We start from the raw sequence: 24,179 nt of genomic DNA, 5'->3' as shown, positions 1-24,179 counted from the left end.
CCCTCCACCCACCCAAAACCTCACAGACAGGGCTGCAAAGGACGAGCGGAAAATGGGACCCACTCCGCCCCCCCCCCCCCCCCTACCCACCCCAGCCAGCCAAGTTGGCACCTTTTCAGAAATGTATTAAAAGATGAAATATCGAAAGAAACCGCTTTGTGCACAAGGACAATGAAATAAGATTCATTATTAAAAGCTCGAAGACTGCCGAACATTAAGCCACCGCCATTTACGGGGGTGGATTTGCGATTCCTGCGAATGAAGTAGCTGGGTTCTGTGTGCGTGCTGACAAGAGTCCATGCCCGGAGGCGCCACGGGCAGCCACCTTGCGCTGTCACGAGTTATTGAGTTAAAATCAAGCCCGGTGTGTGGAGCTGCTTGTAGACTGACCTCCAGTGGCAGGAATGGAGTATTGCTGCATTTCGGTTTGACCCAACACCGAAGAGCTAAATCCTGCCTCCTGCCCTCCGGCCTTCATCTCGAGACGCCTCCCGTTACTTCATACTCCAGAAGCAGCTTCGTTAGACACCGCGTCTGCCAAGGGCAAACCGAACAGCAACCAGAGGGAGAACTCGGCAACGACAGGCCGGGATGCCCCCAATGATAGGAGCACTTTTGGGTAAAATTCTGCATTCTGGACTAGCTTTGTGATAGAAACTGGGTAGTATGGACAAGCTGGGCCGAAGGGCCTGTCTCCATGCTGTAAACATCTATGACTCCGTTTAGTCGGGTACAATTGCTCCGGCTCCCATTCTCGGTCCGCTGACTCGCTGATTGGGGAAGAGGGGTTAGGGTGAACCTTTTTGATACATCCCACTGAGTCCGGGGTGTCCGGACAGAGAAGCTGCCCCGGTCGCCACCAACCACGACCAGGCAATGGGAGGCACAATCTGCAGGCCGATATTCGGCTGCCCCCAGGGTGGGGGAAGGACATCCCTCTACTATCCCTTCATCACCTTCTGTCAAGGAGTGAGGAAGCTTGGACAACCAGGAGACCCCCCGCAAGGCTGGGGCTTGGTAGACCGAAGGCGGTCTCCTCATTAGAACGGCTGACCCTCCGACTGACGAGGGAGGGAGAGACAAACAAGAGCAGGGGGGCGGGGGGGGGGGGGGGGCACTCTATCTGAGCCACTCTACGGGAGGTTCTAAGAATTGAATATTGCTGAAAAGAGGAGAGATGTGTTGCCGAAGCTTCTCATCTTTCACGAATCAAGACAAATGCAAGAATGCCAAATTTCAAACAATAACAATTGATACAACAGGAGGAATAGGGGGCCAATTGGTTGGCATCCTGATTGGTTGAACATACTGACTTGCCAACCAATCAGCACTCTTTTCCACCCTACCATAAATTGTTGTGATTGTTTGAAATTTGGTTTTCTTGTGTTTGTCCTGATGGGTGCACGATGAAGAGCTTCAGCAACAAGGCTCTATTTCAATCTCCAGTTCCGCCCACCTCGGAAATTGGAGCGGGCGGGACGGACAATTTAATGGATTGTTAAATGGTCCCTTGACGCGGAGCAGGAATTTTGAAACGTTCAAGTTCCATGCTACCAGGAATTAAATCCTGTGGCGGCCTTGCTCTGGAAGCCACAAGATTTTTAAAATACATTTAGAGTACCCAATTATTTCTTTTCCAATTAAGGGGCAATTTACCATGGCCAACATCTTTGGGTTGTGGGGGTGAAACCCATGCAGACAGGGAGGGAATGTGCAAACTCCACACGGACAGTGACCCGGGATCGGGATTCGAACCCGGATCCTCAGCGCTGTAGTCCCAGTGTTAACCACTGTGCCACATGCCCCCCCCCCCCCCCCACCACCGAAGAGTAGAGAAAGGTTTCCATCACGTTAGGTGGAGTGGTGAACACGACAGGGTCCAGAGAGGATTCAACGCTAATCCATTTAACTATAATCCATTAAACAGAATCAACCTAGATCTAAAATTAAAGAGACATTTCCCCCCCCCCCCCCCCCCCCCCCTTTTCTTTATCAAACTGCGTGGAAAATCTTTCGGATTACTCTCTAATGTTACAGAGCCCAGTGCGGAGGGCCTTCTGGCTCAGTACAACAGGATCATTGCATCACCGAACGCCCACAGTGTAGAAGGAGACCATTCAGCCCATTCTGCACCGGCCCTCTGAAGGGGCACCCTTACCCCGGTCCAGTTCCCCACTTACCTCGCTCTATCGCCACAACCCTACCTGCACATCCCTGCATCACTAAGGGGCAATTTAGCATGGTCAATCCACCCACCCCGCACGTCTTTGGACTGTGGGAGGAAACCGGAGCACCCGGAGGAAACCCACGCAGACACGGGGGAGGACGTGCAGACTCCGCCACAGACAGTGACCCGAGGCCGGGAATCGAACCCGGGTCCCTGGCGCTGGGAGGCAGCGGTGCTAACCACTGTGCCGCCGTGAAGAGAAAGGCGTGGGAATTACTTCACCACTGCACCCCCCCCCCCCCCCCCCCCCCCCCCCTTCCCGGCTGAGAGGCGGAGAGGTGTGGAGTGCCGTATGGTGAACGGTTGACAGCAAAGAGTAACCACGGCGATGAGAAACTGCATGCTAAAAGGGGCGATGGATTTGCAACCATGCGGAAATGCGACCCGGGGCGCAGGGTGCACTGAGCAGGGGCCACCACAAGGTGGCATCAGGAAAAATAAAAATGGAGCCACTGGTGGTGGGTCCTGGAAGACGTGGTGATGGGGGGGGGGGGGGTTGTCCCTGAAGAAAAAGCTACAGTTCACAGGGACTTATTTGCGTTTCCACAATAAAAGGTATCAGGATCCGATAGGCGACTACTCGAAATGATCAAGCATGGCTGACGAACATAGATCTCTGCTTCGCTTGAGGGTTAACCACGCAAATGTACCAAGGTTGCGTGCGTTCAGCAACGTTAGGGTGCTGGCAGTGTAGCGAGGTGACGTTTATTCAGGTTGAGTTTCAGCAAGAACGGAGCTTCGTTATTTCACTCTATCGCGTTCTAAATCAGACCCATGCAAGTTTAAAAAAAAGGGGGGGGGGGAGGTAGGGAAAGGGACGTGGTCTCGATCTTTGTGGAGGAGGGATTGAGGTGTCCCTCGTATCGGAGAAGGCCCTACACAGCATCGGCAAAGCCCACTCGGTTGCTGGCGCGGTCGAAGACGGTGTAATAGCGGCCAATGAACACGTCACCCAAAATCCAGAGCGGCCCGGCGGGCGGAGGAATGTCCATGCCCAGGAAACCACTCAGGCAAATGGTTTTCCCGAACTTGCTGATCTGCAGGAGGGAGGGGGGGGGGAGACAGAAGGGAAAAGGTTAGGGGGGAAAAAAAACCGAGGGGTTGACCATGGATCGATCCCACTGTGCGAGGGACAAATAGTAACTACTGACAGCAAATCCCCAAAGAACAAAACCTCAGCTCAGGTAACCGCACGCTGGTGAATTTCACCCACCCCATCCTTGTCAGCTCCCAGAGATCTGGGTGATCTGATCAAAGTTTGGGGTTTGGAGAGGGTACAGGAGAGGATCCATCGACTAAGGGCCATCGACTTTGACATTTCACCCTGGATTCCAACTCAGCCCATGCGGATGGAAAGGGGGCATCTCTGTGGGTCGTCAAGGCCCCGAAATGGTCACCCCCAAGCTCAACTGTGAGTGGGCCAGTCACGTTGTCGCAGGATAGTCTGTGCAGGGAAGTGAAAACAAAAATACAGATAAGGCGGACTCAAACCCACCCAAGTGTTGCTTCAGTATCGTTCACTGCGGTGTCAGTGTGGTTCAGTGGAAGGTACTCTTGCCCCAGGGTCAGAGGCCCCAGGGCTTGAGTACATAAGCCAGGCCCACCATCCCGGCACAGTATTGAGGGCAGGGTGGAGGAGACATTCAGCTAAAACCTCACCTGGACAACATTACTCGGTAGCCAAACAACTGTGCGTTCTGCGGCTGCCCTGTCGGGCCTTGCTCTGCACAAAATGGGTGCCACACAGCAACTGGACCCGCGGGTCAAGAAGTACTTGCTGGATCGTTATTCTTACTTGATCTGGGATTGCCTGTTGCCAAAACCGGAGCGGCTAGGAAGGCACGTGTGGTACCGTGGTCAACATTGCTGCCTCACGGCGCCAATACCCGGGTCACTGTCCGCGTGGAGTTTTCACATTCTCCCCGTGTCTGCGTGGGTCTCACCCCCACAACCCAAAAATGTGCGGGGTAGGTGGATTGGCCACGCTAAATTGCCCCTTAATTGGGGGGGGGAGAAAATTCAAGAAAAAACAATTAAAATGAAACCGCAAAGCCCCAGATAATTAAATTGCCAGGCCCGCTTTACCTTCATTACGTACTGCTCCCCCGTCAGGGCGAAGTCTTTGCCTCCGAGCTTGAAGGTGATGACGGGAAGAGTCGGAATCTTTTCGCAGTCGATCAAGTACTGTGGAGTGGGGAGAGTGAAAACTGATCAGCCCATCTAACTCTTCAAACCTTCAGCGACAGCGACATCGCCCAGCCGCTGGGAGGTATAAAATAAAAAGGCCTGCATTTCTATAGCGCCTCTCGGGGTCCCGGCGGGTAAGACCACATGTGGACGGCGCCGGCAAGATGCGGATTTTTTTGTGCGGCCGCTCGGCCCTTCCCGGGCGGAGAATTTCCAGGTGGGGGGGGGGGGGTCTGCGGCCCCCGACCGGCGCCAATGGCGCCGATTCTCCGCTCTCCGGAAAATCGGCAGACCGGCGTCGGGGCGTCATCGCACGATTTGCGCCCGGTCCGGTGATTCTCCGGCCCAGCATGCCGGAGAGAATCCCGCCCAGGGGAGTCGATAGGAGGGTTTCTTGTTTTAAGGGGTCCCAATGACCGTCTCTGTAATTAGGGGGTCTCTGAGGGGGGGTGGGGTTCCTTCACGTAGCGGGTTCCTGGGGTGGTCTCCCTATTGAGGGGTATCTCCCATCTTAGGGGGTCTCTGGGGGAACTGTGGAGTTGGGGGGAGGGGGGGGGGTGTCTGGGAGAGGTGAGGTGGGAAGGTCATGCATTATGGGGCAGGGTTAAGGGTGGCCCTTGGATGGACTTTGGGGGCAACTCCCTTGAGCAGATACCCCCTTGGCCCACCGCGAGGACCATCATAACAGGCTCACGTAGTAATCCCCCCCCCCCCCCACCTGACTCCCGGCCCAGGGAACCAGAGAATCACGGAAGGCCGGAGATTAGGGTGTCTGGCCCACCCAAATGGTTGCAACTGGGCCATTAAGACCTGTTTGATCCCGGGGTGGTGGCAGAAGATCAAACAGGCTTCGTGAAGGGCAGGCAGCTCGCGAGTAATATAAGGCGGCTGTTGAATGTGGTGATGAATCCGTCGAGAGCTCTGGTACCGGAGGTGGTGGTGTCCATGGACGCAGAGAAAGCATTTGATCGGGTGGAGTGGCGAAGATTTGGGAAGGTTTGGGCTGAGATATGTGGCATGGATGCGGTTGCTGTATGTGGCGCCAAGAACGAGGGTGAGGACGAATGATATGAGCTCACGAAGCTTTGACTTACACAGGGGTACGAGGCAGGGGTGCCCGCTGTCGCCGCTGCTGTTTGCGCTGGCCATAGAGCCATTGGCGATGGCTCTCAGGGGGTCGGCAGAGTGGCAGGAGATAATGAGGGGACAGAGGGAGCTTCGGGTGTCGCTCTGTGCCGATGACCTCTTGCTGTATGTTTCAGATTCGTTGGAGAGTATGGGAAGGATTATGAGCCTGTTGGGGAGGTTTGGAGGGTTCTCGGGATACAAGCTGAATGTAGGGAAAAGTGAGGTATTCCGGGTGAATGAGCTGGCACAGCGGGCTAATTTAGGGGAGATGCCATTTACGGTAGTGAGGGATAGGTTTAGGTATTTGGGGATTCAGATAGTGAGGGAATGGACGGGGCTCCATAAGTGGAACTTAACGAAGCTGGTGGAGGAGGCCAGGGAGGATCTTAAGAGGTGGGATACACGGCACTTAACGTTGGGGGGGAGGGTCCAAGTGGGGAAAATGAATATTCTGCCGAGGTTCTTGTTTATCTTTCAGGCTCTCCCGATCTTTATACCAAAGGCCTTTTTCAGAAAGTGGACACAATCATCTCTGACTTTGTATGGGCGGGGAAGGTGCCGAGGGTGGGGAGGACCCTGCTACAGAGGCAGAGGCAGCAGGGCGGGTTGGCGTTGGCAAACTTGCTTCATTATTATTGGGTGGCGAATCTGGACAAGGTGCGGTGGTGGTGGGAAGGAGAAGGGGTAGAGTGGGTTAGGGTGGAGGAGGAATCTTGTAAGGGGTCTAGTTTGAGGGCTATGGTGACGGCAGCGTTGCTAATGGCTCCGAGTAGGTATCCAGGGAGCCCAGTGGTACAGTCCACGGTGAAGATATGGAATCAGCTGAGGAGGCATTTTAGGGTGGAAGGGATGTCGGTGTTAACGCCGCTGTGCGAGAATCATGGGTTTGAGCCGGGGGGGGGGGGAGAATGGATAGTGTATACAGGAGGTGGAGGGAAGTGAGGCTGGTCAAGGTGAGGGAATTGTATTTGGAGGAAGGGTTCGCCAGTCTGGAGGAGCTAAGGGAGAGGGTAGAGCTGCCGAGGGGTAGTGAGTTCAGGTATCTGCAGGTTAGGGACTTTGCACGAAAGGCCTGGAGGGGGTTCCCTAGATTGTCGGGATACACCCTGCTGGAGCGACTGCTGCTTCCTGATGTGGAAGGGGAGGGAAGAATTGGGGAATATATAAGTGGCTGGGGGAGCAGGGAGGCGAGCGGGTGGTGACGATCAAGGAGAAATGGGAAGCGGAGTTGGGAATGGAGGTCAATTGGGGAGTACGGAGTGAGGCACTGCGAAGGGTAAACGGGACCTCCTCTTGTGCAAGGATGAGCCTGATACAGTTTAAGGTGGTGCACAGGGTGCATATGACTCGGGCGAGAATGAGTGGGTTCTTTCAGGGGGTAGCAGTGTGAGAGGTGTGAGCGGGGGCCAGCGAATCATGTGCACATGTTTTGGGGTTGTGAAAAATTGGGAAGATTCAGGGCGGGAGTGTTCGCGGTCTTAGCCAGGATAGTGGAGGAGGGAGTGGACCCGGACCCTTTGGTGGCGATATTTGGGGTTTCAGAGAAGCCGGAGCTCATGGAGAGGAGGAAGGCCGATGTCTTGGCCTTCGCCTCTCTGATTGCACGGCGACGAATTTTGTTGGAGTGGCGGTCGGCATCGCCACCGGGGGTAGCAGCTTCGTTGGGTGACCTGTACGACTCCCTGCGGTTAGAGAAGATAAAGTATGGGTTAAGGGGCTCAGCGGGGGTGTTCGAGAAAAGGTGGGGGATGTTTGTGACTGTGTTTGAGGAGCTGTTCGTCGTGGGGGGTGGGGGTGTGGGTGATGGGGAGAGGGGGGTGAAAAAGGAGGAAAGTCTGTACAAACTGTATGGTTGATTGTTGGGAAGAATGTTTCCCGGGGTGTTTATTTGCTGTAACCTACTTTGATACAAGTTTGAATAAAATGCGTTTAAGAAAAAAGAAGAAAAAAGAAGACCCGTTTGGATTAATTTATGGGTGGGGGGTTAGGGCTGGAGCATTGCGATCGGATCGGCACCGGTCCCGATGTTTCAATTCTCTGCCGGGGGGGGCGGGGAATTCCAGGCCCATGACGATGACAGATTGAAAGTAACGTTGGTGTGGGACTGGAGTCACAGACAGGTCCCGACTGGGGAAGGATGGCAGATTTACTCTACTTCTGGAGTACAGTGCACAGTTTCGGTCCCCGCATTCGAAAAGGGATATAATTGCTTCGGGAGTAGCTCAACGATTTACTCAACTAATTCCAGGGATGAAGGGTCTATTCCCATGGAAAAGGTTTGAAAAGGTTCGGCTGTACCCACTGGAGTTTAGAAGAACGAGAGGTGATCTTGAGCCGCTGCAGTCCACGTGGTGTAGGTACACCCACGGTGCTGTTAGGGAGGGGGTTCCAGGAATTTGACCCAGCGACAGTGTAGGAACGGCCGATTATATTTCCAGGTCGGTGTGGTGTTGTGCGAAGCAAATAATGGCATGATGGGAAAACTAGTCAAGTTTTCTTGGTACAGTTAAATTTAAACTGACTTCACATAACCTAAGGCACAAATACAAACAGCCAAGGTCAACTTGACCTGAGAACTGGCTGACTCTAAACTCGATAAGGCGCGTTCGTCATAAGACCAGAGCAGTCTAAATACATACGATAAGCTAAAAACTTGTCTCTTTCTGTACTTAAACAAATTTGCTCCATATCTTAAAACATGTACCAAAAGACAAGATAATGATATGAGACCCCAAGTCCTCTAAAGGTCAGCAAGGTGACGCCATTGTAATGATTATTACTTATGTTTTACTTTTGATCAAATTCCTGACCAAGCGTATTCATGTTATCTTGATCCTACAATGTATAAAAATCGTCTTATTCTTTTGTGATATTGCAGACTTGGAAGGGAACCAGCAGTTTGTACTTGACTGCCTTCTGACTTCAAGTCTCAGCCATACTGCTAGCAGTTGTAGTTCGTAATTATAGCTTAGTTTTGCTTATTTAACGAACCTTGTTGAATCTTTTTATCACAGTCCAGAAGCGGGTAAAATATTGACTACGACATCGGGGTGGTGAGTGACTTGGAGGGGAACCTCCAGGTAGTGGGGTTCCCAGGTATCTGCTGCCCTTGTCCTTCTCGATGTTAGTGGTCATGGGTTTGGAAGATGCTGCTGAAGTGAATGCAGTTATCCAATCACAGTAGCATTTTGGATAGCACAATTGCTTCACAGCTCCAGGATCCTAGGTTCGATTCCGGCTTGGGTCACTGTCTGTGCGGAGTCTGCACATCCTCCCCGTGTGCGCGTGGGTTTCCTCCGGGTGCTCCGGTTTCTTCCCACAGTCCAAAGATGTGCGGGTTAGGTGGATTGGCCATGATAAATTGCCCCTTAGTGTCCAAAATTGCCCTTAGTGTTGGGTGGGGTTACTGGGTTATGGGGATAGGGTGGAGGTGTTGACCTTAGGTAGGGTGCTCTTTCCAGGAGCCGGTGCAGACTCGATGGGCCGAATGGCTTCCTTCTACACTGTAAATTCTATGATAATCACTTCAGTATTGGGAGCCTTCACAACACTCTCCCCAACAATTATTTTGCACAACAGAGCAAGTAGTTTTTTTTCATCTGTGAGGCTCTGGGACATGTTAACGGTGCTATATAAATGCAAGCTGTTGTTGACCACGAGCGAGAGAAAATGTGTTGAAATTTCTGTACCTCTCCATGAATGAGGGGCAGCGCTCCGATAGCTCTCTGCAGAGCTCGAATCTCCTCCTGCGGCCCAACAATAAGTGATGTTCCTGTGTCCACTATGGCCTGGCAACCACCTTTACACAGGGTCAGCTGATTTCCTACAGTCACCCTGCAGCAAAGAGAGAGAGAGAGAGAGAGCGAGAGGGAGATATATATATATATATATATAATAGATAGAGAGAGAGAGAGAGAGAGAGAGATATAGAGAGAGAGAGAGATATAGAGAGAGATAGAGAGGGATAGAGAGAGAAAGAGAGAGAGAAAGAGAGCGAGAAAGAGAGAGAGGGGAGAGAGAGAGAGAAAGAGAACGTGAGAGAGGAAGAGAGAGAGAGAGATAGAGAGAGAGAGAGAGAGATAGAGAGAGAGATAGAGAGAGATAGATAGAGAGGGAAAGAGAGAGAGAGAGAAAGAGAGAGGGGGAGAGAGAGAGAGAGAAAGAGGAAGAGAGAGAGGAAGAGAGAGAGGAAGAGAGAGAGGAAGAGAGAGAGGAAGAGAGAAGGGAAGAGAGAAGGGAAGAGAGAGGGGAAGAGAGAGGGGAAGAGAGAGGGAAGAGAGAGGGAAGAGAGAGGGGAAGAGAGAGGGGAAGAGAGAGGGGAAGAGAGAGGGGAAGAGAGAGAGAGGAAGAGAGAGAGGGGAAGAGAGAGAGGGGAAGAGAGAGATAGAGAAAGAGAGAGAGGAAGAGAGGGAAAGGAAGAGAAAGAGAGGAAGAGACAAAGAGAGAGAGGGAGTGAGGGAGTGACGGAATGAGGGAGTGAGGGAGAGAGGGGGAGAAAAAGAGTGAGAGAGAAGAAGAGAGAAAGAGAGTGAGAGAAAGAGGGAGCGAGATAGAGAAAGAGAGAAAAAGGAGAGCAAAAGAGAGAAAAAGGGAAGATAGAGAGAAGAGAGATAAAGAGAGAGGAAGAGAGAGAACAAAGAGAAAGAAAGAGAGAAAAGAGAGCGAGAGAAAGAGAAAGAGGAAATAGGGAAAGAGGGGGAAAAAGGGAAGAGAATGAGAAAGAGACAGTGAGGAAAAGAGAAAGAAAAAGAGTGAGAGAGAGAAGAAAGAGAGAGCGAGAGACAAAAGTGAGACATCACATGATCAGAGACATCAAACACTTTTGTACAATATCACTCAAACTCAAATTATTGGTTTCCAATCTGTGAGTCGTGAACCCTGTTTGCATCCTGAGGTCATGGGGGTTGGGAGGGTCTCTCACCGTGTGGTGCCAATCGTGAAAGCCCTGCCCCTCGCCAGGGTCCGGGTTCCAGAGTTTCCGCCCAGTGTGTCGGGGGTGAGAGGTCAGACACCTGGGGAGGGTGGGGGGGGGGCAGTGTGCCCAGGTGCCATCAGCAGTGCCATGATACCAGCCTGCCCAGAGGACATGCCCCTGGGAGCCTCCAATCCCCTGGCAGACCCCCACGGGTGCCGTTCCGCCTGGGCCCCGTTTGTGGAGACCAGCACTGGACGGCGCTCGCCCGAGGTCTCCGGGGCGAGGAGGGGGGGGGGTTCGATCCCACCGCCTTGGTAAGATCTCGGGAACGCAAAACTAGCTGTCCCGCTCCCATGTGCAGAAAGTGACCCCGCCCACAATGGGCGGGATTCCCATCTCACGACATCCCGCGGGACCGCGTCAGATCTCGCTCGGCGCGGCGAGCCGGGTAGATCCCGGACGTGGGTGTATGAAAGGCGAGGCAGTGAAACCGTTCTGGAAAGAGGGAGAGACCGCGGTGCACGCGCGCATCAGGCGAGCTCAGCACTGGGCCCCAGTGCGCAGCTTCCATGGTCAAACAGCCAGACCCCTCACGACCAAGTTGAAGCGCCACGGGCAACCGTCCATTCGGGCAGCGGAAGGTGTCGGCAGCAGCACCTCGGCAGGAGAGGCGGAAGGACAAGAAAAAAACATTTACCGAGGAAACATAGTCAAAGGGAAGCGGTGGAGGAATAGGAAATCGGCCGGGACTTACTCATCTGCTTTGATCTGCCAATAGGCCTGGCGCGTGACGTTTACATAGTGAAAGTCCCCAGTGTAATATTTGGGATCCACGCCTCCCAGTAACAGCTCCCCGCCAGGCTGCGTACTCACATTCCTGAAACAGGAAAACGGGGGGGGGGGGGGGGGGAACACATTACAAATGAGTGCAAATCATCAGCACAAACACTACAGTCGGACACAGACAGAGGAAATCGGGCAACAGAGATCAGACAGCGCAGGACTCGGACGCGACACAGAAAGGCCATTTGAGAGGAAGAAGAAAGAGGGAGATAGAGAGAGGGGAGGAGGGAGAAACGGTGAGGAGAGAGAAGAAAGATTGAGAGCAAGAGGGGTAAGAGGGAGAGAAACAGCCAAAGAGGAACAGAAGGCAAGGGCGGCATGTTGCGCAGTGGTTAGCACTGGGACTGCAGCATTGAGGTCCCGGGTTCGAGTCCCAGCCCTGGGTCACTGTCCGTGTGGAGTTTGCACATTCTCCCCGTGTCTGCGTGGGTCTCACCCCCACAACCCAAAGATGTGCAAGGTAGGTGGATTGGCCACGCTAAATTGCCCCTTAATTGGGTACTCTACATAGAACATACAATGCAGAAAGAGGCCATTCGGCCCATCGAGTCTGCACCAACCCACTTAAGCTCTCTCTTCCACCCTATCCCCGTAACCTAATAACCCTTCCTACCCCTCCTAACATTTTGGACCCTAAGGGCAATTTAGCACGGCCAATCCACCTAACCTGGACTGTGGGAGGAAACCGGAGCACCCGGAGGAAACCCATGCAGACACTGGGAGAACGTGCAGACTCCGCACAGACAGTGACCCAGCGGGGAATCGAACCTGGGACCCTAGCACAGTGAAGCCACAGTGCTAGCCACTTGTGCTACCTTGCTGCCCAATCTAATTTTTTTTTTTAAAAGAGGAACAGAGAAAAGAAGTGGGGAAGGAGAGCGGGGAGGAAGGAGGGTATAAAGAGACTGAGGGTTAAACCGACACACACAGCTTACCGATTCAGGTAGAAGGAGAAGATATTCTTCTCCAGCTGTTTCTGTTTTATCATGTTATCAAAGACAGGCAGGACACCATCGACCGAGATCGTGGGGTAGCCCATGCCAAGGATCCCATCGAACTTTGCAGCAACGAAAACAATTCCCGGCTGTTTCACAGCCTCCCCGAAAACCTGCTTCGGGGTCGCCATATCACCGATCTATAAAACAAATAGGTACACTTCGATCACAGCCCCGTTCGCCCAAAAGGGACTCACAAGATCACAACACCAGCTGACACATGCTGGTGGCTGGTGTTCAAAATCTTCCAGCAGGAGGCGCTGTATTGCACCAGGGGTCAGGAGGTCCGGGTGAATAATTCCCCTCGTTCACGATAGAGTTACAAATACACCCACGTCCCTCAAGACATTCGGGATGAGGGAGCGCTACACTGCAGCAGGGAGCAGTACTGAGGAAGCGCTGCACTGCAGACTCAACAACGTGGGATTTTGAACAGAACATGTTAATTGACACACGCACACATCAGGACCGCCTCAGATACCGAACACACCAACCAATTCAGGGAACTGACCCTTCAGTTATCACGCTTTCCTGTTTTGGCTCACCTTTACGCTCAGAGTGATGCTGGGGTGTGGTTTTCAACTTTTCCCTATATTTCAGCAACTCTGTCAAACACTCCCAGAACAGGCACAGCACGGGGTTAGATACAGAGTAAAGCTCCCTCTACACTGTCCCCATCAAACACTCCCAGGACAGGTACAGCACGGGATTAGATACAGAGTAATGCTCCCTCTACACTGTCCCCATCAAACACTCCCAGGACAGGTACAGCACGGGGTTAGATACAGAGTAAAGCTCCCTCTACACAGTCCCCATCAAACACTCCCAGGACAGGAACAGCACGGGGTTAGATACAGAGTAAACCTCCCTCTACACTGTCCCCATCAAACACTCCCAGGACAGGTACAGCACGGGGATAGATACAGAGTAAAGCTCCCTCTACACTGTCCCCATCAAACACTCCCAGGACAGGAACAGCACGGGGTTAGATACAGAGTAAAGCTCCCTCTACACTGTCCCCATCAAACACTCCCAGGACAGGTACAGCACGGGGTTAGATACAGAGTAAAGCTCCCTCTATACTGTCCCCATCAAACACTCGCAGGACAGGAACAGCACGGGGTTAGATACAGAGTAAAGCTCCCTCTACACTGTCCCCATCAAACACTCCCAGGACAGGTACAGCACGGGGTTAGATACAGAGTAAAGCTCCCTCTACACTGTCCCCATCAAACACTCCCAGGACAGATACAGCATGGGGTTAGATACAGAGTAAAGCTCCCTCTACACTGTCCCCATCAAACACTCCCAGGACAGGTACAGCACGGGGTTAGATACAGAGTAAAGCTCCCTCTACAATGTCCCCATCAAACACTCCCAGGACAGATACAGCACGGGGTTAGATACAGAGTAAAGCTCCCTCTATACTGTCCCCATCAAACACTCCCAGGACAGGTACAGCACGGGGTTAGATACAGAGTAAAGCTCCCTCTACACTGTCCCCATCAAACACTCCCAGGACAGGTACAGCACTGGGTTAGATACAGAGTAAAGCTCCCTCTACACTGTCCCCATCAAACACTCCCAGGACAGGTACAGCACGGGGTTAGATACAGAGTAAAGCTCCCTCTACACTGTCCCCATCAAACACTCCCAGGACAGGTACAGCACGGGGTTAGATACAGAGTAAAGCTCCCTCTACACTGTCCCCATCAAACACTCCCAGGACAGGTACAGCACTGGGTTAGATACAGAGTAAAGCTCCCTCTACACTGTCCCCATCAAACACTCCCAGTACGGGTACAGCACGGGGTTAGATACAGAGTAAAGCTCCCAGTTTTTACCCAGTAATCTGTGTCAGTTTCTCAACGAACATCGCCGATTGTTTGTGGAGCTTTACATTGTGTAAATTGTTGGCTACATTTCCTAACGCGCGCCATCAATTCCACGTCAAATGTTTGCTCGGAAAGTCCTGCGGCTGCGAACCGCGGGAAATTTAAATCTTTGAAGCGAGAAGGATGGTCTGCTGGGGAAGACAAAAGGTATAGAAACACCTGGTTCAGACGTTCTCAACATCTGTCACGCCCCAGCGTCTGTATTTTGTGTTCGAGGCCAATTAATATGATTGTCCCTGTTAAGGCCAGAGACTTTGGGATGTGGAGGAGATTCTGAGATCAGACTGAGGAGGGATTTCTCCACACACGAGGGAGGTTAATGGCTGCACGCAATGAAGGAAAACTGCGATAGAAAGAGGGGTGAGCTTGTATTCTGAACGGTCAAAATAAAAACTCTTTATTCATCCTCTTTATGCATCACCAACACCCAATTCAGTGTTGGCCTATTGACTGTTTGTAGCTGTAGGGATGTGCCCAATGCAGGTGGAATTCAAACCAACCCACACTCGCTGTACAACAGATCCTTGAACAAAGGTGATAACAGTCTTAGAAAGCGTGGCTGGGATTGACGCACCCACCCAATAGTGTTGTCTTCACTTACAGTTACAGTGTCCTGACTGAGGTACCCGGAAAGGCTCCCGGATCCGTAGCGGATAGCGAACTTCGTCCCATTTTTAACGTATGTGCTTGATGCATCCGATTTGTACTTGTGGTGAATCCCTGAAGAGGCAGAAACAGAGGGTCCAACTGAGCAAGCGCGGCACGAGATATTCCTGCACTATGTCCCTGACCCCAATAAATACAAAGACACAGTGACTCCCAGGACAGGTACAGCAGAGGATACAATATAGAGTCAATCTCCCTCTACACCGTCCCCATCAAACACTCCCAGGACAGCTACAGCACGGGGTTAGATACAGAGTAAAGCTCCCTCTACACTGTCCCCATCAAACACTCCCAGGACAGGTACAGCACGGGGTTAGATACAGAGTAAAGCTCCCTCCACACTGTCCCCATCAAACACTCCCAGGACAGGAACAGCACGGGGTTAGATACAGAGTAAAGCTCCCTCTACACTGTCCCCATCAAACACTCCCAGGACAGGTACAGCACAGGGTTAGATACAGAGTAAAGCTCCCTCCACACCGTCCCCATCAAACACTCCCAGGACTGGTACAGCACGGGGTTAGATACAGAGTAAAGCTCCCTCTACGCTGTCTCCATCAAACACTCCCAGGACAGGTACAGCACGGGGTTAGATACAGAGTAAAGCTCCCTCTACACTGTCCCCATCAAACACTCCCAGGGCAGGTACAGGACGGGGTTAGATACAGAGTAAAGCTCCCTCTTCACTGTCCCCATCAAACACTCCCAGGACAGGTACAGCACGGGGTTAGATACAGAATAAAGCTCCCTCTAAACTGTCCCCATCAAACACTCCCAGGACAGGTACAGCACGGGGTTAGATACAGAGTAAAGCTCCCTCTACACTGTCGCGAACATTCCCATCACATTCCTGGAAGTTGCTTCCTAACAGCACAGTGGGTGTACCTACACCACATGGACTGCAGCGGGTTCAAGAAGGCTGCTCACCACCACCTTCCCAAGGGCTCCTAAGAATGGGCAGAAAATGCCAGCGACGCCCACATCCTAAGAATTGAAATGGTGAGTTGAACGTTTCTGGCTCTTGTTGGTTGCTACTCACAGCAGGCGATGTCCAAAAAGGAACAGTGGGACGAGGGGACCCAGAGATTGGATGATCCAGTGTCAAAGACCACAGTGAACATCTGTGGTGGCGTGCCGATGCCAATCTTTCCATAGTACTGGGCCTGAAAGAGAGGAGAAGTCATGAGCCAAAGGAGCACCGAACAAGGTTCCTTTCGGGAGTGAGGAAGGGGAATCCAGCACGTGAAAGGGACTGTGGAAACTGCGGAGCCCGAGCATCCACCTTGTACCATTCCAGACACTGAGCTCCCCACCGCACTTCACCCAGGCGTCTGTTCCCCATTCGCAAACCCCAGGCTGTCACTCATACTCACATCCAGGTAGTTTGTGAGTATCTCAGGGGTCTCAGCCTCGTTCCCCGTGAGTCCCATGTACTTCCGAGCCCCGTGTTGACCAGCGTCAATCAATCCCTCGATAGAATCTGCAGCTCCGGCCAAAGTCCTCCGGATGGATTGGAACCTCGTAAGCGGGATTCTGTTGGACATTGAAACAAAGAGATGTATGATATTATTTTGACTCTTCCCCCTCCCTCCCTCCCTCCTCCCCCTCAACACAGAGGTTTGGTGGAGTGCGAGAACTGGGTCAAATGGCTATTCGACTGTGAGGGGTATCACAGTAGAACCCAGATCCCATCTTCATCCAATGGACAGTGATCAAGCATCACCCTGGATTTTTTTCTGTCCCTCTTCATTACGGCCATATCTCTTTATGTGGATTCCATGGTGTAGCCTTCCCTTTAAATGTATCTATACTATTCACTTCAGCCATTCCCTGTGCTAACGAGTTCTACATTCTCACAGAATCAGAATCACAGAATTGTTACGATGCAGAAGGAGACCATTTGGCGCGTCACGTCTGCACCAATTCTCCACACGAGCACCGTGACTTCGTGCCACTCCTCTGCCTCTTCCCCATGACCCTGCACATTGGTTCGATTCAAATAATCATCCAATGCCCTCTCGAAAGCCTCGATTGCTGTCTCTCAGGAAGGATGTGCTGGCCTTGGAAAGGGTCCAGAGGAGGTTCACAAGAATGATCCCTGGAATGAAGAGCTTGTCGTATGAGGTACGGTTGAGGACTCTGGGTCTGTACTCGTTGGAATTTAGAAGAATGAGGGGGGGGGGACCTTATTGAAACTTATATAAACTTATATGCGAGGCCTGGATAGAGTGGACGTGATGTTTCCACTTGTAGGAAAAACTAGAACCAGAGGACACAATCTCAGACTAAAGGAATGATCCTTTAAAACAGAGATGAGGAGGAATTTCTTCAGCCAGAGGGTGGTGAATCTGTGGAACTCTTTGCCGCAGAAGGCTGTGGAGGCCAAATCACTGAGTGTCTTTAAAACAGAGATACCGTAGATTGATTAATAAGGGGATCAGAGGTTATGGGGAGAATGGGGGGGGATGAGAAATATATGAGCCATGAATGAATGGTGGAGGGCAGCACGGTGGCACAGTGGTTAGCACTAGGGCCTTACGGCGCCGAGGTCCCAGGTTCGATCCCGGCTCTGGGTCACTGTCCGTGTGGAGTTTGCACATTCTCCCCGTGTCTGCGTGGGTTTCGCCCCCACAACCCAAAAAATGTGCAGGTTAAGTGGATTGGCCACGCTAAATTACCCCTTAAATTGGAAAAACTGAATTCGGTACTCTAAACATTTTTCTAAAAAAGTGATTGAAGGGCGGAGCAGACCCAATGGGCCAAATGGCCTAATTCTGCTCCTGTGTCTTATGGTCTTGTGATTGAACCTGCCTCCACCACACTTCCCGACAGCACACTCCAAACTTCAACCACCTGCTGTGTGAGAAAGCTTTTCCTCACGTCAATATTTGGCTCTTTTGCAAATCATTTTAAATCTGGGCCCCTCTCGTTCGCAATCCATTCTCACCCACTCTCCGTTCAAAGAGGCTTCTCCTCAATCCCCTGTTGGATTTTTGGGTACCTACCTCATATCATTGGAGTCTAGCTTTGGCCTTCCGCACATGAAGGACCTTTCGGTCTTCCGCATATGAAGGACCTTTTCGAAGCACCTCAGAGTGTGACTTGAACCGTGCAGACAACTTTAAATATCTTTGCACCATTTGCAATGACCATTTTGAAATGTCTGTCATGTTTCTCTGACTGTATTGAAGCACTGAGTTGTGACATGAGAAAACCTGAATATCATTGCACTTTGTATGATGGCCACTTTTAAATGTTTGTAACTTTCTTTTGGATATTTTACGAATAAAGTCTACTTTTGCAAAAGAAAAAGAGGGTTCTTTTGGCTGTAATGTCTGTTCTCATATGTCTCCTCTGTGGAGACCATTTGAATGGATTCAATTTGAATTTTATTTTAGAATCATCGAATCTCTCAGTGCAGAAGGAGGCCATTCGGCCCATCAGGTCTGCACCGACCCTCTGAAAACATACTCCACCCAAGCACACTCCCCTGCCCTATCCCAATAACCCCTTAACCTAACCTCCACGTCTTTGGGTACTAAGGGGCAATTTATCACGGCCAATCCACCTAACCTGAACATCTTTGGACTGTGGGAGGAAACCGGAGCACCCGGAGGAAACCCACGCAGACACGGGGGAGAACGTGCAGACTCCGCACAGACAGTGACCCAAGCCGGGAATCGAACCTGGGACCCTGGCGCAGTGAAGCCACAGTGCCACCCACTGTGCTACCGTGCTATCCTCAAGAGGAAAGAATCCAACCCTGTCACACTGCTCCGGACGTGCAAAGTCATGCACTTCTGCTAACATCCATGTGCCTCTGCAACCTTTTTATAATATGGCAACCAGTACTCCAAATGTGGGCTAACTGACATTCGATACAGGTTTAGTAAAACTTTCCTACTTTTCAATTCTATTCCTCTAGAAATAAACCCTAGTGCTAGGTTTGCTATTTTATGGCTTTTCTAATAGACAAAGCAAAGTTTAGTGACACCCTTCCCTTCCTTCAGCGAACCACTCCTTAAATGCATCAACTATTGCTATTGGTCTCAATAATAATCTTAATTATTGTCACAAGTAGGCTCATGTTAACACTGCAATGAAGTTACTGTGAAAAGCCCCTAGTCGCCACATTCCGGCGCCTGTTCGGGTACACGGAGGGAGAATTCAGAATGTCACATTCACCTTACAGCACGTCTTTCAGCACGTGTGGGAGGAAACCGGAGCACCCGGAGGAAACCCACGCAGACACGGGGAGAACGTGCAGACTCCGCACAGACAGTGACCCGAGGCCGGGAATCGAACCTGGGACCCTGGCGCTCTGAAGCGACGGTGCCAACCACTGTGCTACCGTGCCAATTCTATGCACTTTCTGATACCGTTTTGTCTTTTTGCCGCACCTTCCTTGATGTGATCCCTGTTTAATTTAAAGGGGAAAACCCTTTCAAAGTTCTCAAAACCCAGTAAAAATCAGTAATACCGGAGCTCCGATTTACAAGATTAGCTCTGACACGTGTCACCGGGAGCCTTCATTTCCAAGCTTTATGATTTTTTTTAATTTTTGGGTTGCAGTTCACATCAAAAAAAGTTTTATTTTGGTTGTAAACCACCATCAGCAATAGCCCCTCAATTATTGGGACTGGTCATACATTCCTGATTTCTCAATTGAATTTAAACCACGCGCGCATGAGGATTAGCCTGAGGACCTCGGGATTACGCGTCCTATGACATTACCCACACAATCATCTCTCTCTCCTCCGTGCCCTGTACGGACTATACTCTTGTGAGGCCTCTGCAAAACCAGCTTACACTCCTTCCTGCTCAGAGATGACAATTCGCCTTGTGTAACACATTGCGGCTGTTAAACTGCCGATGACAATCTCTTCCTGTCCAACGGGCCACCGGGTTGCAGCGAAGAAAAAAGGCTGGACTCGACAGGCCTCACCACAGTGAGGGTCACGACTCTGCAAGACATGAGAGCTGGGGTTCCCAGTAAAACACCCACCACCCCAGGGGTTCCAATGCAAATTAAGAATCCTCGCCCTAGGTTATCCTCTGATCCGGAAAGGTTACCACCTGTATTCATCCCCCACCTCTCATCTGGTGATACAGTGCAAAAAAGGAGGCCGTTTGGCCTATCGTGTCTGTGTTGGCCCTTTCTCCGAGCTGTCCGCTCACTCACTTCCTTCCCCATAGCCCTGCAAACCTTTCCCTTTCCATAATACATGCCTTTTGAAAGTTGATTTTAAATTCCAATTAAGGGGCAATTTCATAGAATTTACAGTGCAGAGGGAGGCCATTCAGCCCATCGAGTCTGCACTGGCCCTTGGAAAGAGCACCCCACTTAAGCCCATATCTCCACCCTATTCCCGTAACTCAATAACCCCACCTAACCTTTTTGGACACCAAGGACAATTCATCCGGTTAATCCACCTAACCTGCACGTCTTTGGACTGTGGGAGGAAACCGGAGCACCCGGAGGAATCCCACGCAGACACAGGGAGAACGTGCAGGCTCCGCACAGACAGTGACCCAAGCCGGGAATCTAACCTGGGACCCTGGAGCCGTGAAGGAACTGTGCTAACCACTGTGCTACCGTGCCGCCCCACGTGGCCAATCCACCTACCATGCACATCTTTTTGAGTTGTGGGGGTGAGACCCACGCAGGGATGGGGAGAATGTGCAAACTGCGTACGGACAGTGACCCGGGGCAGGGATCGAACCCGGGTCCTTGGCACCGTGAGGCAGCAGTGCTAACCCAAAGTAGAACTGTGCTTTCATTGGTACACAGCGACCAGAATCCAGCATTGAATGTGGAGGGAGGTCATCGTGCATTCAAGGTCAGTCTCAACGTTTCAACAAGTTTGGGAAAGATGGTTAATGAAACGTGTTATAACCGTACAGGAGGCCCAGGCACCTGCCGGATCAGAGTCCCTGTGGCCTCACCTGAATATGCTCTACCCCGGTGAGGGAGAGGAGCTAATCCCCCTTTCCCTAGCACTGCTGGGATATAAATCCCATGGCCTGATGTTGGCCGGGCGCTGGAGGCCCTTCTCGGAGTAGGAGGAGTATACAGTAACCTGTGTAAAACCAAACCTTTCTACAGACATGGCTTCCGAGTGGTCGCTTACCTGAGATTTTACAGGACAGATTTAAACAGAACAAATATTTGTTAAAGATATGATCCTGCCAATTTCCTCTCACGCCCCACCATTAGGTTAACAATTCTTTACCCACAATGTTGTTTTAATTGAACACTGATTCGTCAGCCACCAAAACCCTCTGTGTTACACCACAGCACACACCCCAATCCCAATGAGAATCCAGTCTGTAACTCATTCCCGGGTATCTGTTATTCTATATATAAGCCACCCCGAACCCCTCGATTAGATTCCAGTCTGTAACTCACTCCCGGGTATCTGTTATTCTATATATAAACCACCCCAAACCCCTCGATTAGATTCCAGTCTGTAACTCACTCCCGGGTATCTGTTATTCTATATATAAACCACCCCGAACCCCTTGATTAGATTCCAGTCCGTAACTCACTCCTGGGTATCTGTTATACTATATATAAACCACCCCAAACCCCTCGATTAGATTCCAGTCTGTAACTCACTCCCGGGTATCTGTTAGTCTATATATAAACCACCCCGAACCCCTCGATTAGATTCCAGTCTGTAACTCACTCCTGGGTATCTGTTATACTCGGCCCATCGAGTCTGCTCCGTCATTCAATCATGGCTGATATTTTCTGATCCCCATTCTCCTGCCTTCTCCCCAGAACCCCTGATACCCTTATTAATCAAGAACATATCTATATCTGTTTTAAAGACACTCAGTGATTTGGCCTCCACAGCCTTCTGCGGTAAAGAGTTCCACAGATTCACCACCCTCTGGCTGAAGAAATTCCTCCTCATCTCTGTTTTAAAGGATCGTCCCTTTAGTCTGAGATGGTGTCCTCTGCTTCTAGTTTTTCCTACAAGTGGAAACATCCTCTCCTAGTCCACTCTATCCAGGCCTCGCAGTATCCTGTAAGTTTCAATAAGATCCCCCCTCATCCTTCTAAACCCCAACGAGTACAGACCCAGAGTCCTCAACCGTTCCTCATACGACAAGCTCTATATTCCAAGGATCATTCTTGTGAACCTCCTCTGGACCCTCACTCACTCCTAGGTACAGATTAACACAGTTTGATCCAGGTCAAGGAATCCAGATTGTTCGCTTTTAAAGTTGAGATCTGCAGCCTGCATTAACACAGCGTGCAAGAGTTCAGTCAGTGAAACAATTTGCAGCCTGTTTGCTGCAGGAGTTTAAACAGACACCGGCGGCTGCCCGGGAGCAGGATGTAGACTTTGGCCACTTTTACAGGTGTTGCTATGGGTCTGCCGACAGGCTGACCTTCAAATCGTCTCAGCCAGCTGGAAGTGGCTCAAGTGCGGACTCTCGCCCGTCGTTGGGTCAGCTTTATCTGGTTTCGCAACGAGAAGGCCCGAGAGGAAGCTGTCGCCATGGCTCGAGGGATGGTCAAGAGTGACCGTCTGATCTCAGGACTGTCCTGCAGCCCACCCCAAGCCAGCCATCTGTCTGTAACCCCCATCACTCCAACCCCCTTCAAACCTTTTTTTAAAATTTAGAGTACCCAATTATTTTTTTCCAATTAAGGGGCAATTTAGCGCGGCCAATCCCTGCACATCTTTGGGCTGTGGGGGCGAAATCCACGCGGACACGGGGAGAATGCGCAAACTCCACACGGACAGTGACCCAGAGCCGGGATGGAACCTGGGACCTCGGCGCCGTGAGGCAGCAGGGCTAACCCACTGCGCCACCGTGCTGCCCCCCCCCCCCTTCAAACCTGAGGAAACAGCTCGATTGCCCCTTTCGCCTGAGCGCGGTCACTGAAGGCTGGATCTGAAACAAACTCTTGTGCAGACACTGCCTGTGTGCGCTCACCTGACGAGAGCATCAGAAGATACCAACAACATGCAGAACAAAAGCACTCGAGCCCACTCCATGACTGGTGCTGTTTAGTCCAGTCCAGCTATGCAACAGACAGCAACCAGGCCCCAGTTACTTCACCGGTGTCTGTGTGTTTCTGGGAGTGGGCGGGCTGCACTGGCAATAAGGGAAGCTTCTAGATTCAATGCTAGAGTGCTGATAGGGCTGTGCCTGCTGCCAATCATCTGACTCACCCAACACCAAGCTATGTGATCAGCTGACTTGCAGATCATATGAGCGATCAGGAGACTGGAAGCTGTGTAACTGGGTCAGAGGGTTAGCTCTCTGCCTGCACCCAGAGAATGTTTGACATGGAAAACTTAAATGCACGTCCTAAAGATGCCCCGCCAGAGTAGCAGGGCCCCTCGTACCGCGCTGGAAGGCATCACGCTTTATGTGCAATCACATTCCAGCTGCCCTGTAATGTGCTTTTTCACAAATGTTGTGACTATTTCCTGGGCGGGCCGGGGTTCGAACCGAGCTCAGAGGGCGATTGTGATGATCTGACACAGAGGGATCAGCTCCCATTTCTTTCCGCAATGTTAAGTTTTGTTTTCGAGCGGTGCAGTGGTTGGTTCGATCCCGGGTCACTGTCCGTGTGGAGCTTTCACATTTTTTATTTAATAATCTTTATTAGTGTCACGAGTAGGCTTACATTAACACTGTAATGAAGTTACTGTGAAAAGCCCCTAGTCGCCACACTCCGGCGCCTGTTCGGGTACACGGAGGGAGAATTCAGAATGTCCAATTCACCCAGCAGACACATCCTCCTAGTGTCCGCGTGGGTCTCGCCCTCAAAACCCAAAAAGGTGCGTAGGGTATCTGGGTTGGGACACACGGTAGCACAGTGGTTAGCACTGTTTCTTCACAGCGCCAGGGTCCCGGGTTCGATTCCCGACTTGGGTCACCGTCTGTGCGGAGTCTGCCCGTGTCTGCGTGGGTTTCCTCCGGGCGCTCCGGTTTCCTCCCACAAGCCCCGAAAGACGTGCTTGTTAGGTGAATGTGGTGACTGGGGGATCTTCACAGTAACTTCATTGCAGTGTTAATGTAATCCTACTTGTGACAATAATTGTATTATTATATAAATTGCCCCTTAATTAGGAAAAAAATAATCGGGTACTTTAAATTAAGAAAAAAAGTAAAATTCTGTTCCACTCTCCAACGCTTAGGAGCAGAAATAGGCCATTCAGCCCATCGAGTCTGCTCCGCTATTCAATGTGATCCTGACTGAACTGATGTGTTGATTCCCCAACCACACTGTCTGCCTTATCCCCATAACCCTTGATTCCCTCACCGATGAAAAATTGATCTCTTAGGGCAGCATG

The 24,179-nt window shown here is 51.3% G+C and overlaps 1 protein-coding gene across 1 annotated transcript; it reads right to left on the bottom strand.

The window, feature by feature from the left end:
- Positions 1-2,454: 2,454 nt before the first annotated feature.
- LOC119956352 (cathepsin D-like) lies at positions 2,455-22,972 on the bottom strand. Its single transcript, XM_038783504.1, has 9 exons — positions 22,810-22,972; positions 16,230-16,389; positions 15,896-16,019; positions 14,792-14,910; positions 12,236-12,435; positions 11,212-11,334; positions 9,232-9,376; positions 4,313-4,411; positions 2,455-3,264 (listed from the first exon to the last, which is right to left on the bottom strand). The coding sequence occupies exons 1-9, from the start codon at positions 22,869-22,871 to the stop codon at positions 3,103-3,105; spliced, it is 1,194 nt and encodes a 397-aa protein (XP_038639432.1). The 5' UTR covers positions 22,872-22,972; the 3' UTR covers positions 2,455-3,102.
- Positions 22,973-24,179: the final 1,207 nt, after the last annotated feature.

The sequence above is a fragment of the Scyliorhinus canicula genome, chromosome 23, assembly GCF_902713615.1.
Source record: "Scyliorhinus canicula chromosome 23, sScyCan1.1, whole genome shotgun sequence".
NCBI classification, from domain to species: Eukaryota; Metazoa; Chordata; class Chondrichthyes; order Carcharhiniformes; family Scyliorhinidae; genus Scyliorhinus; species Scyliorhinus canicula.
This window is presented reverse-complemented; position numbering and strand designations above follow the sequence as displayed.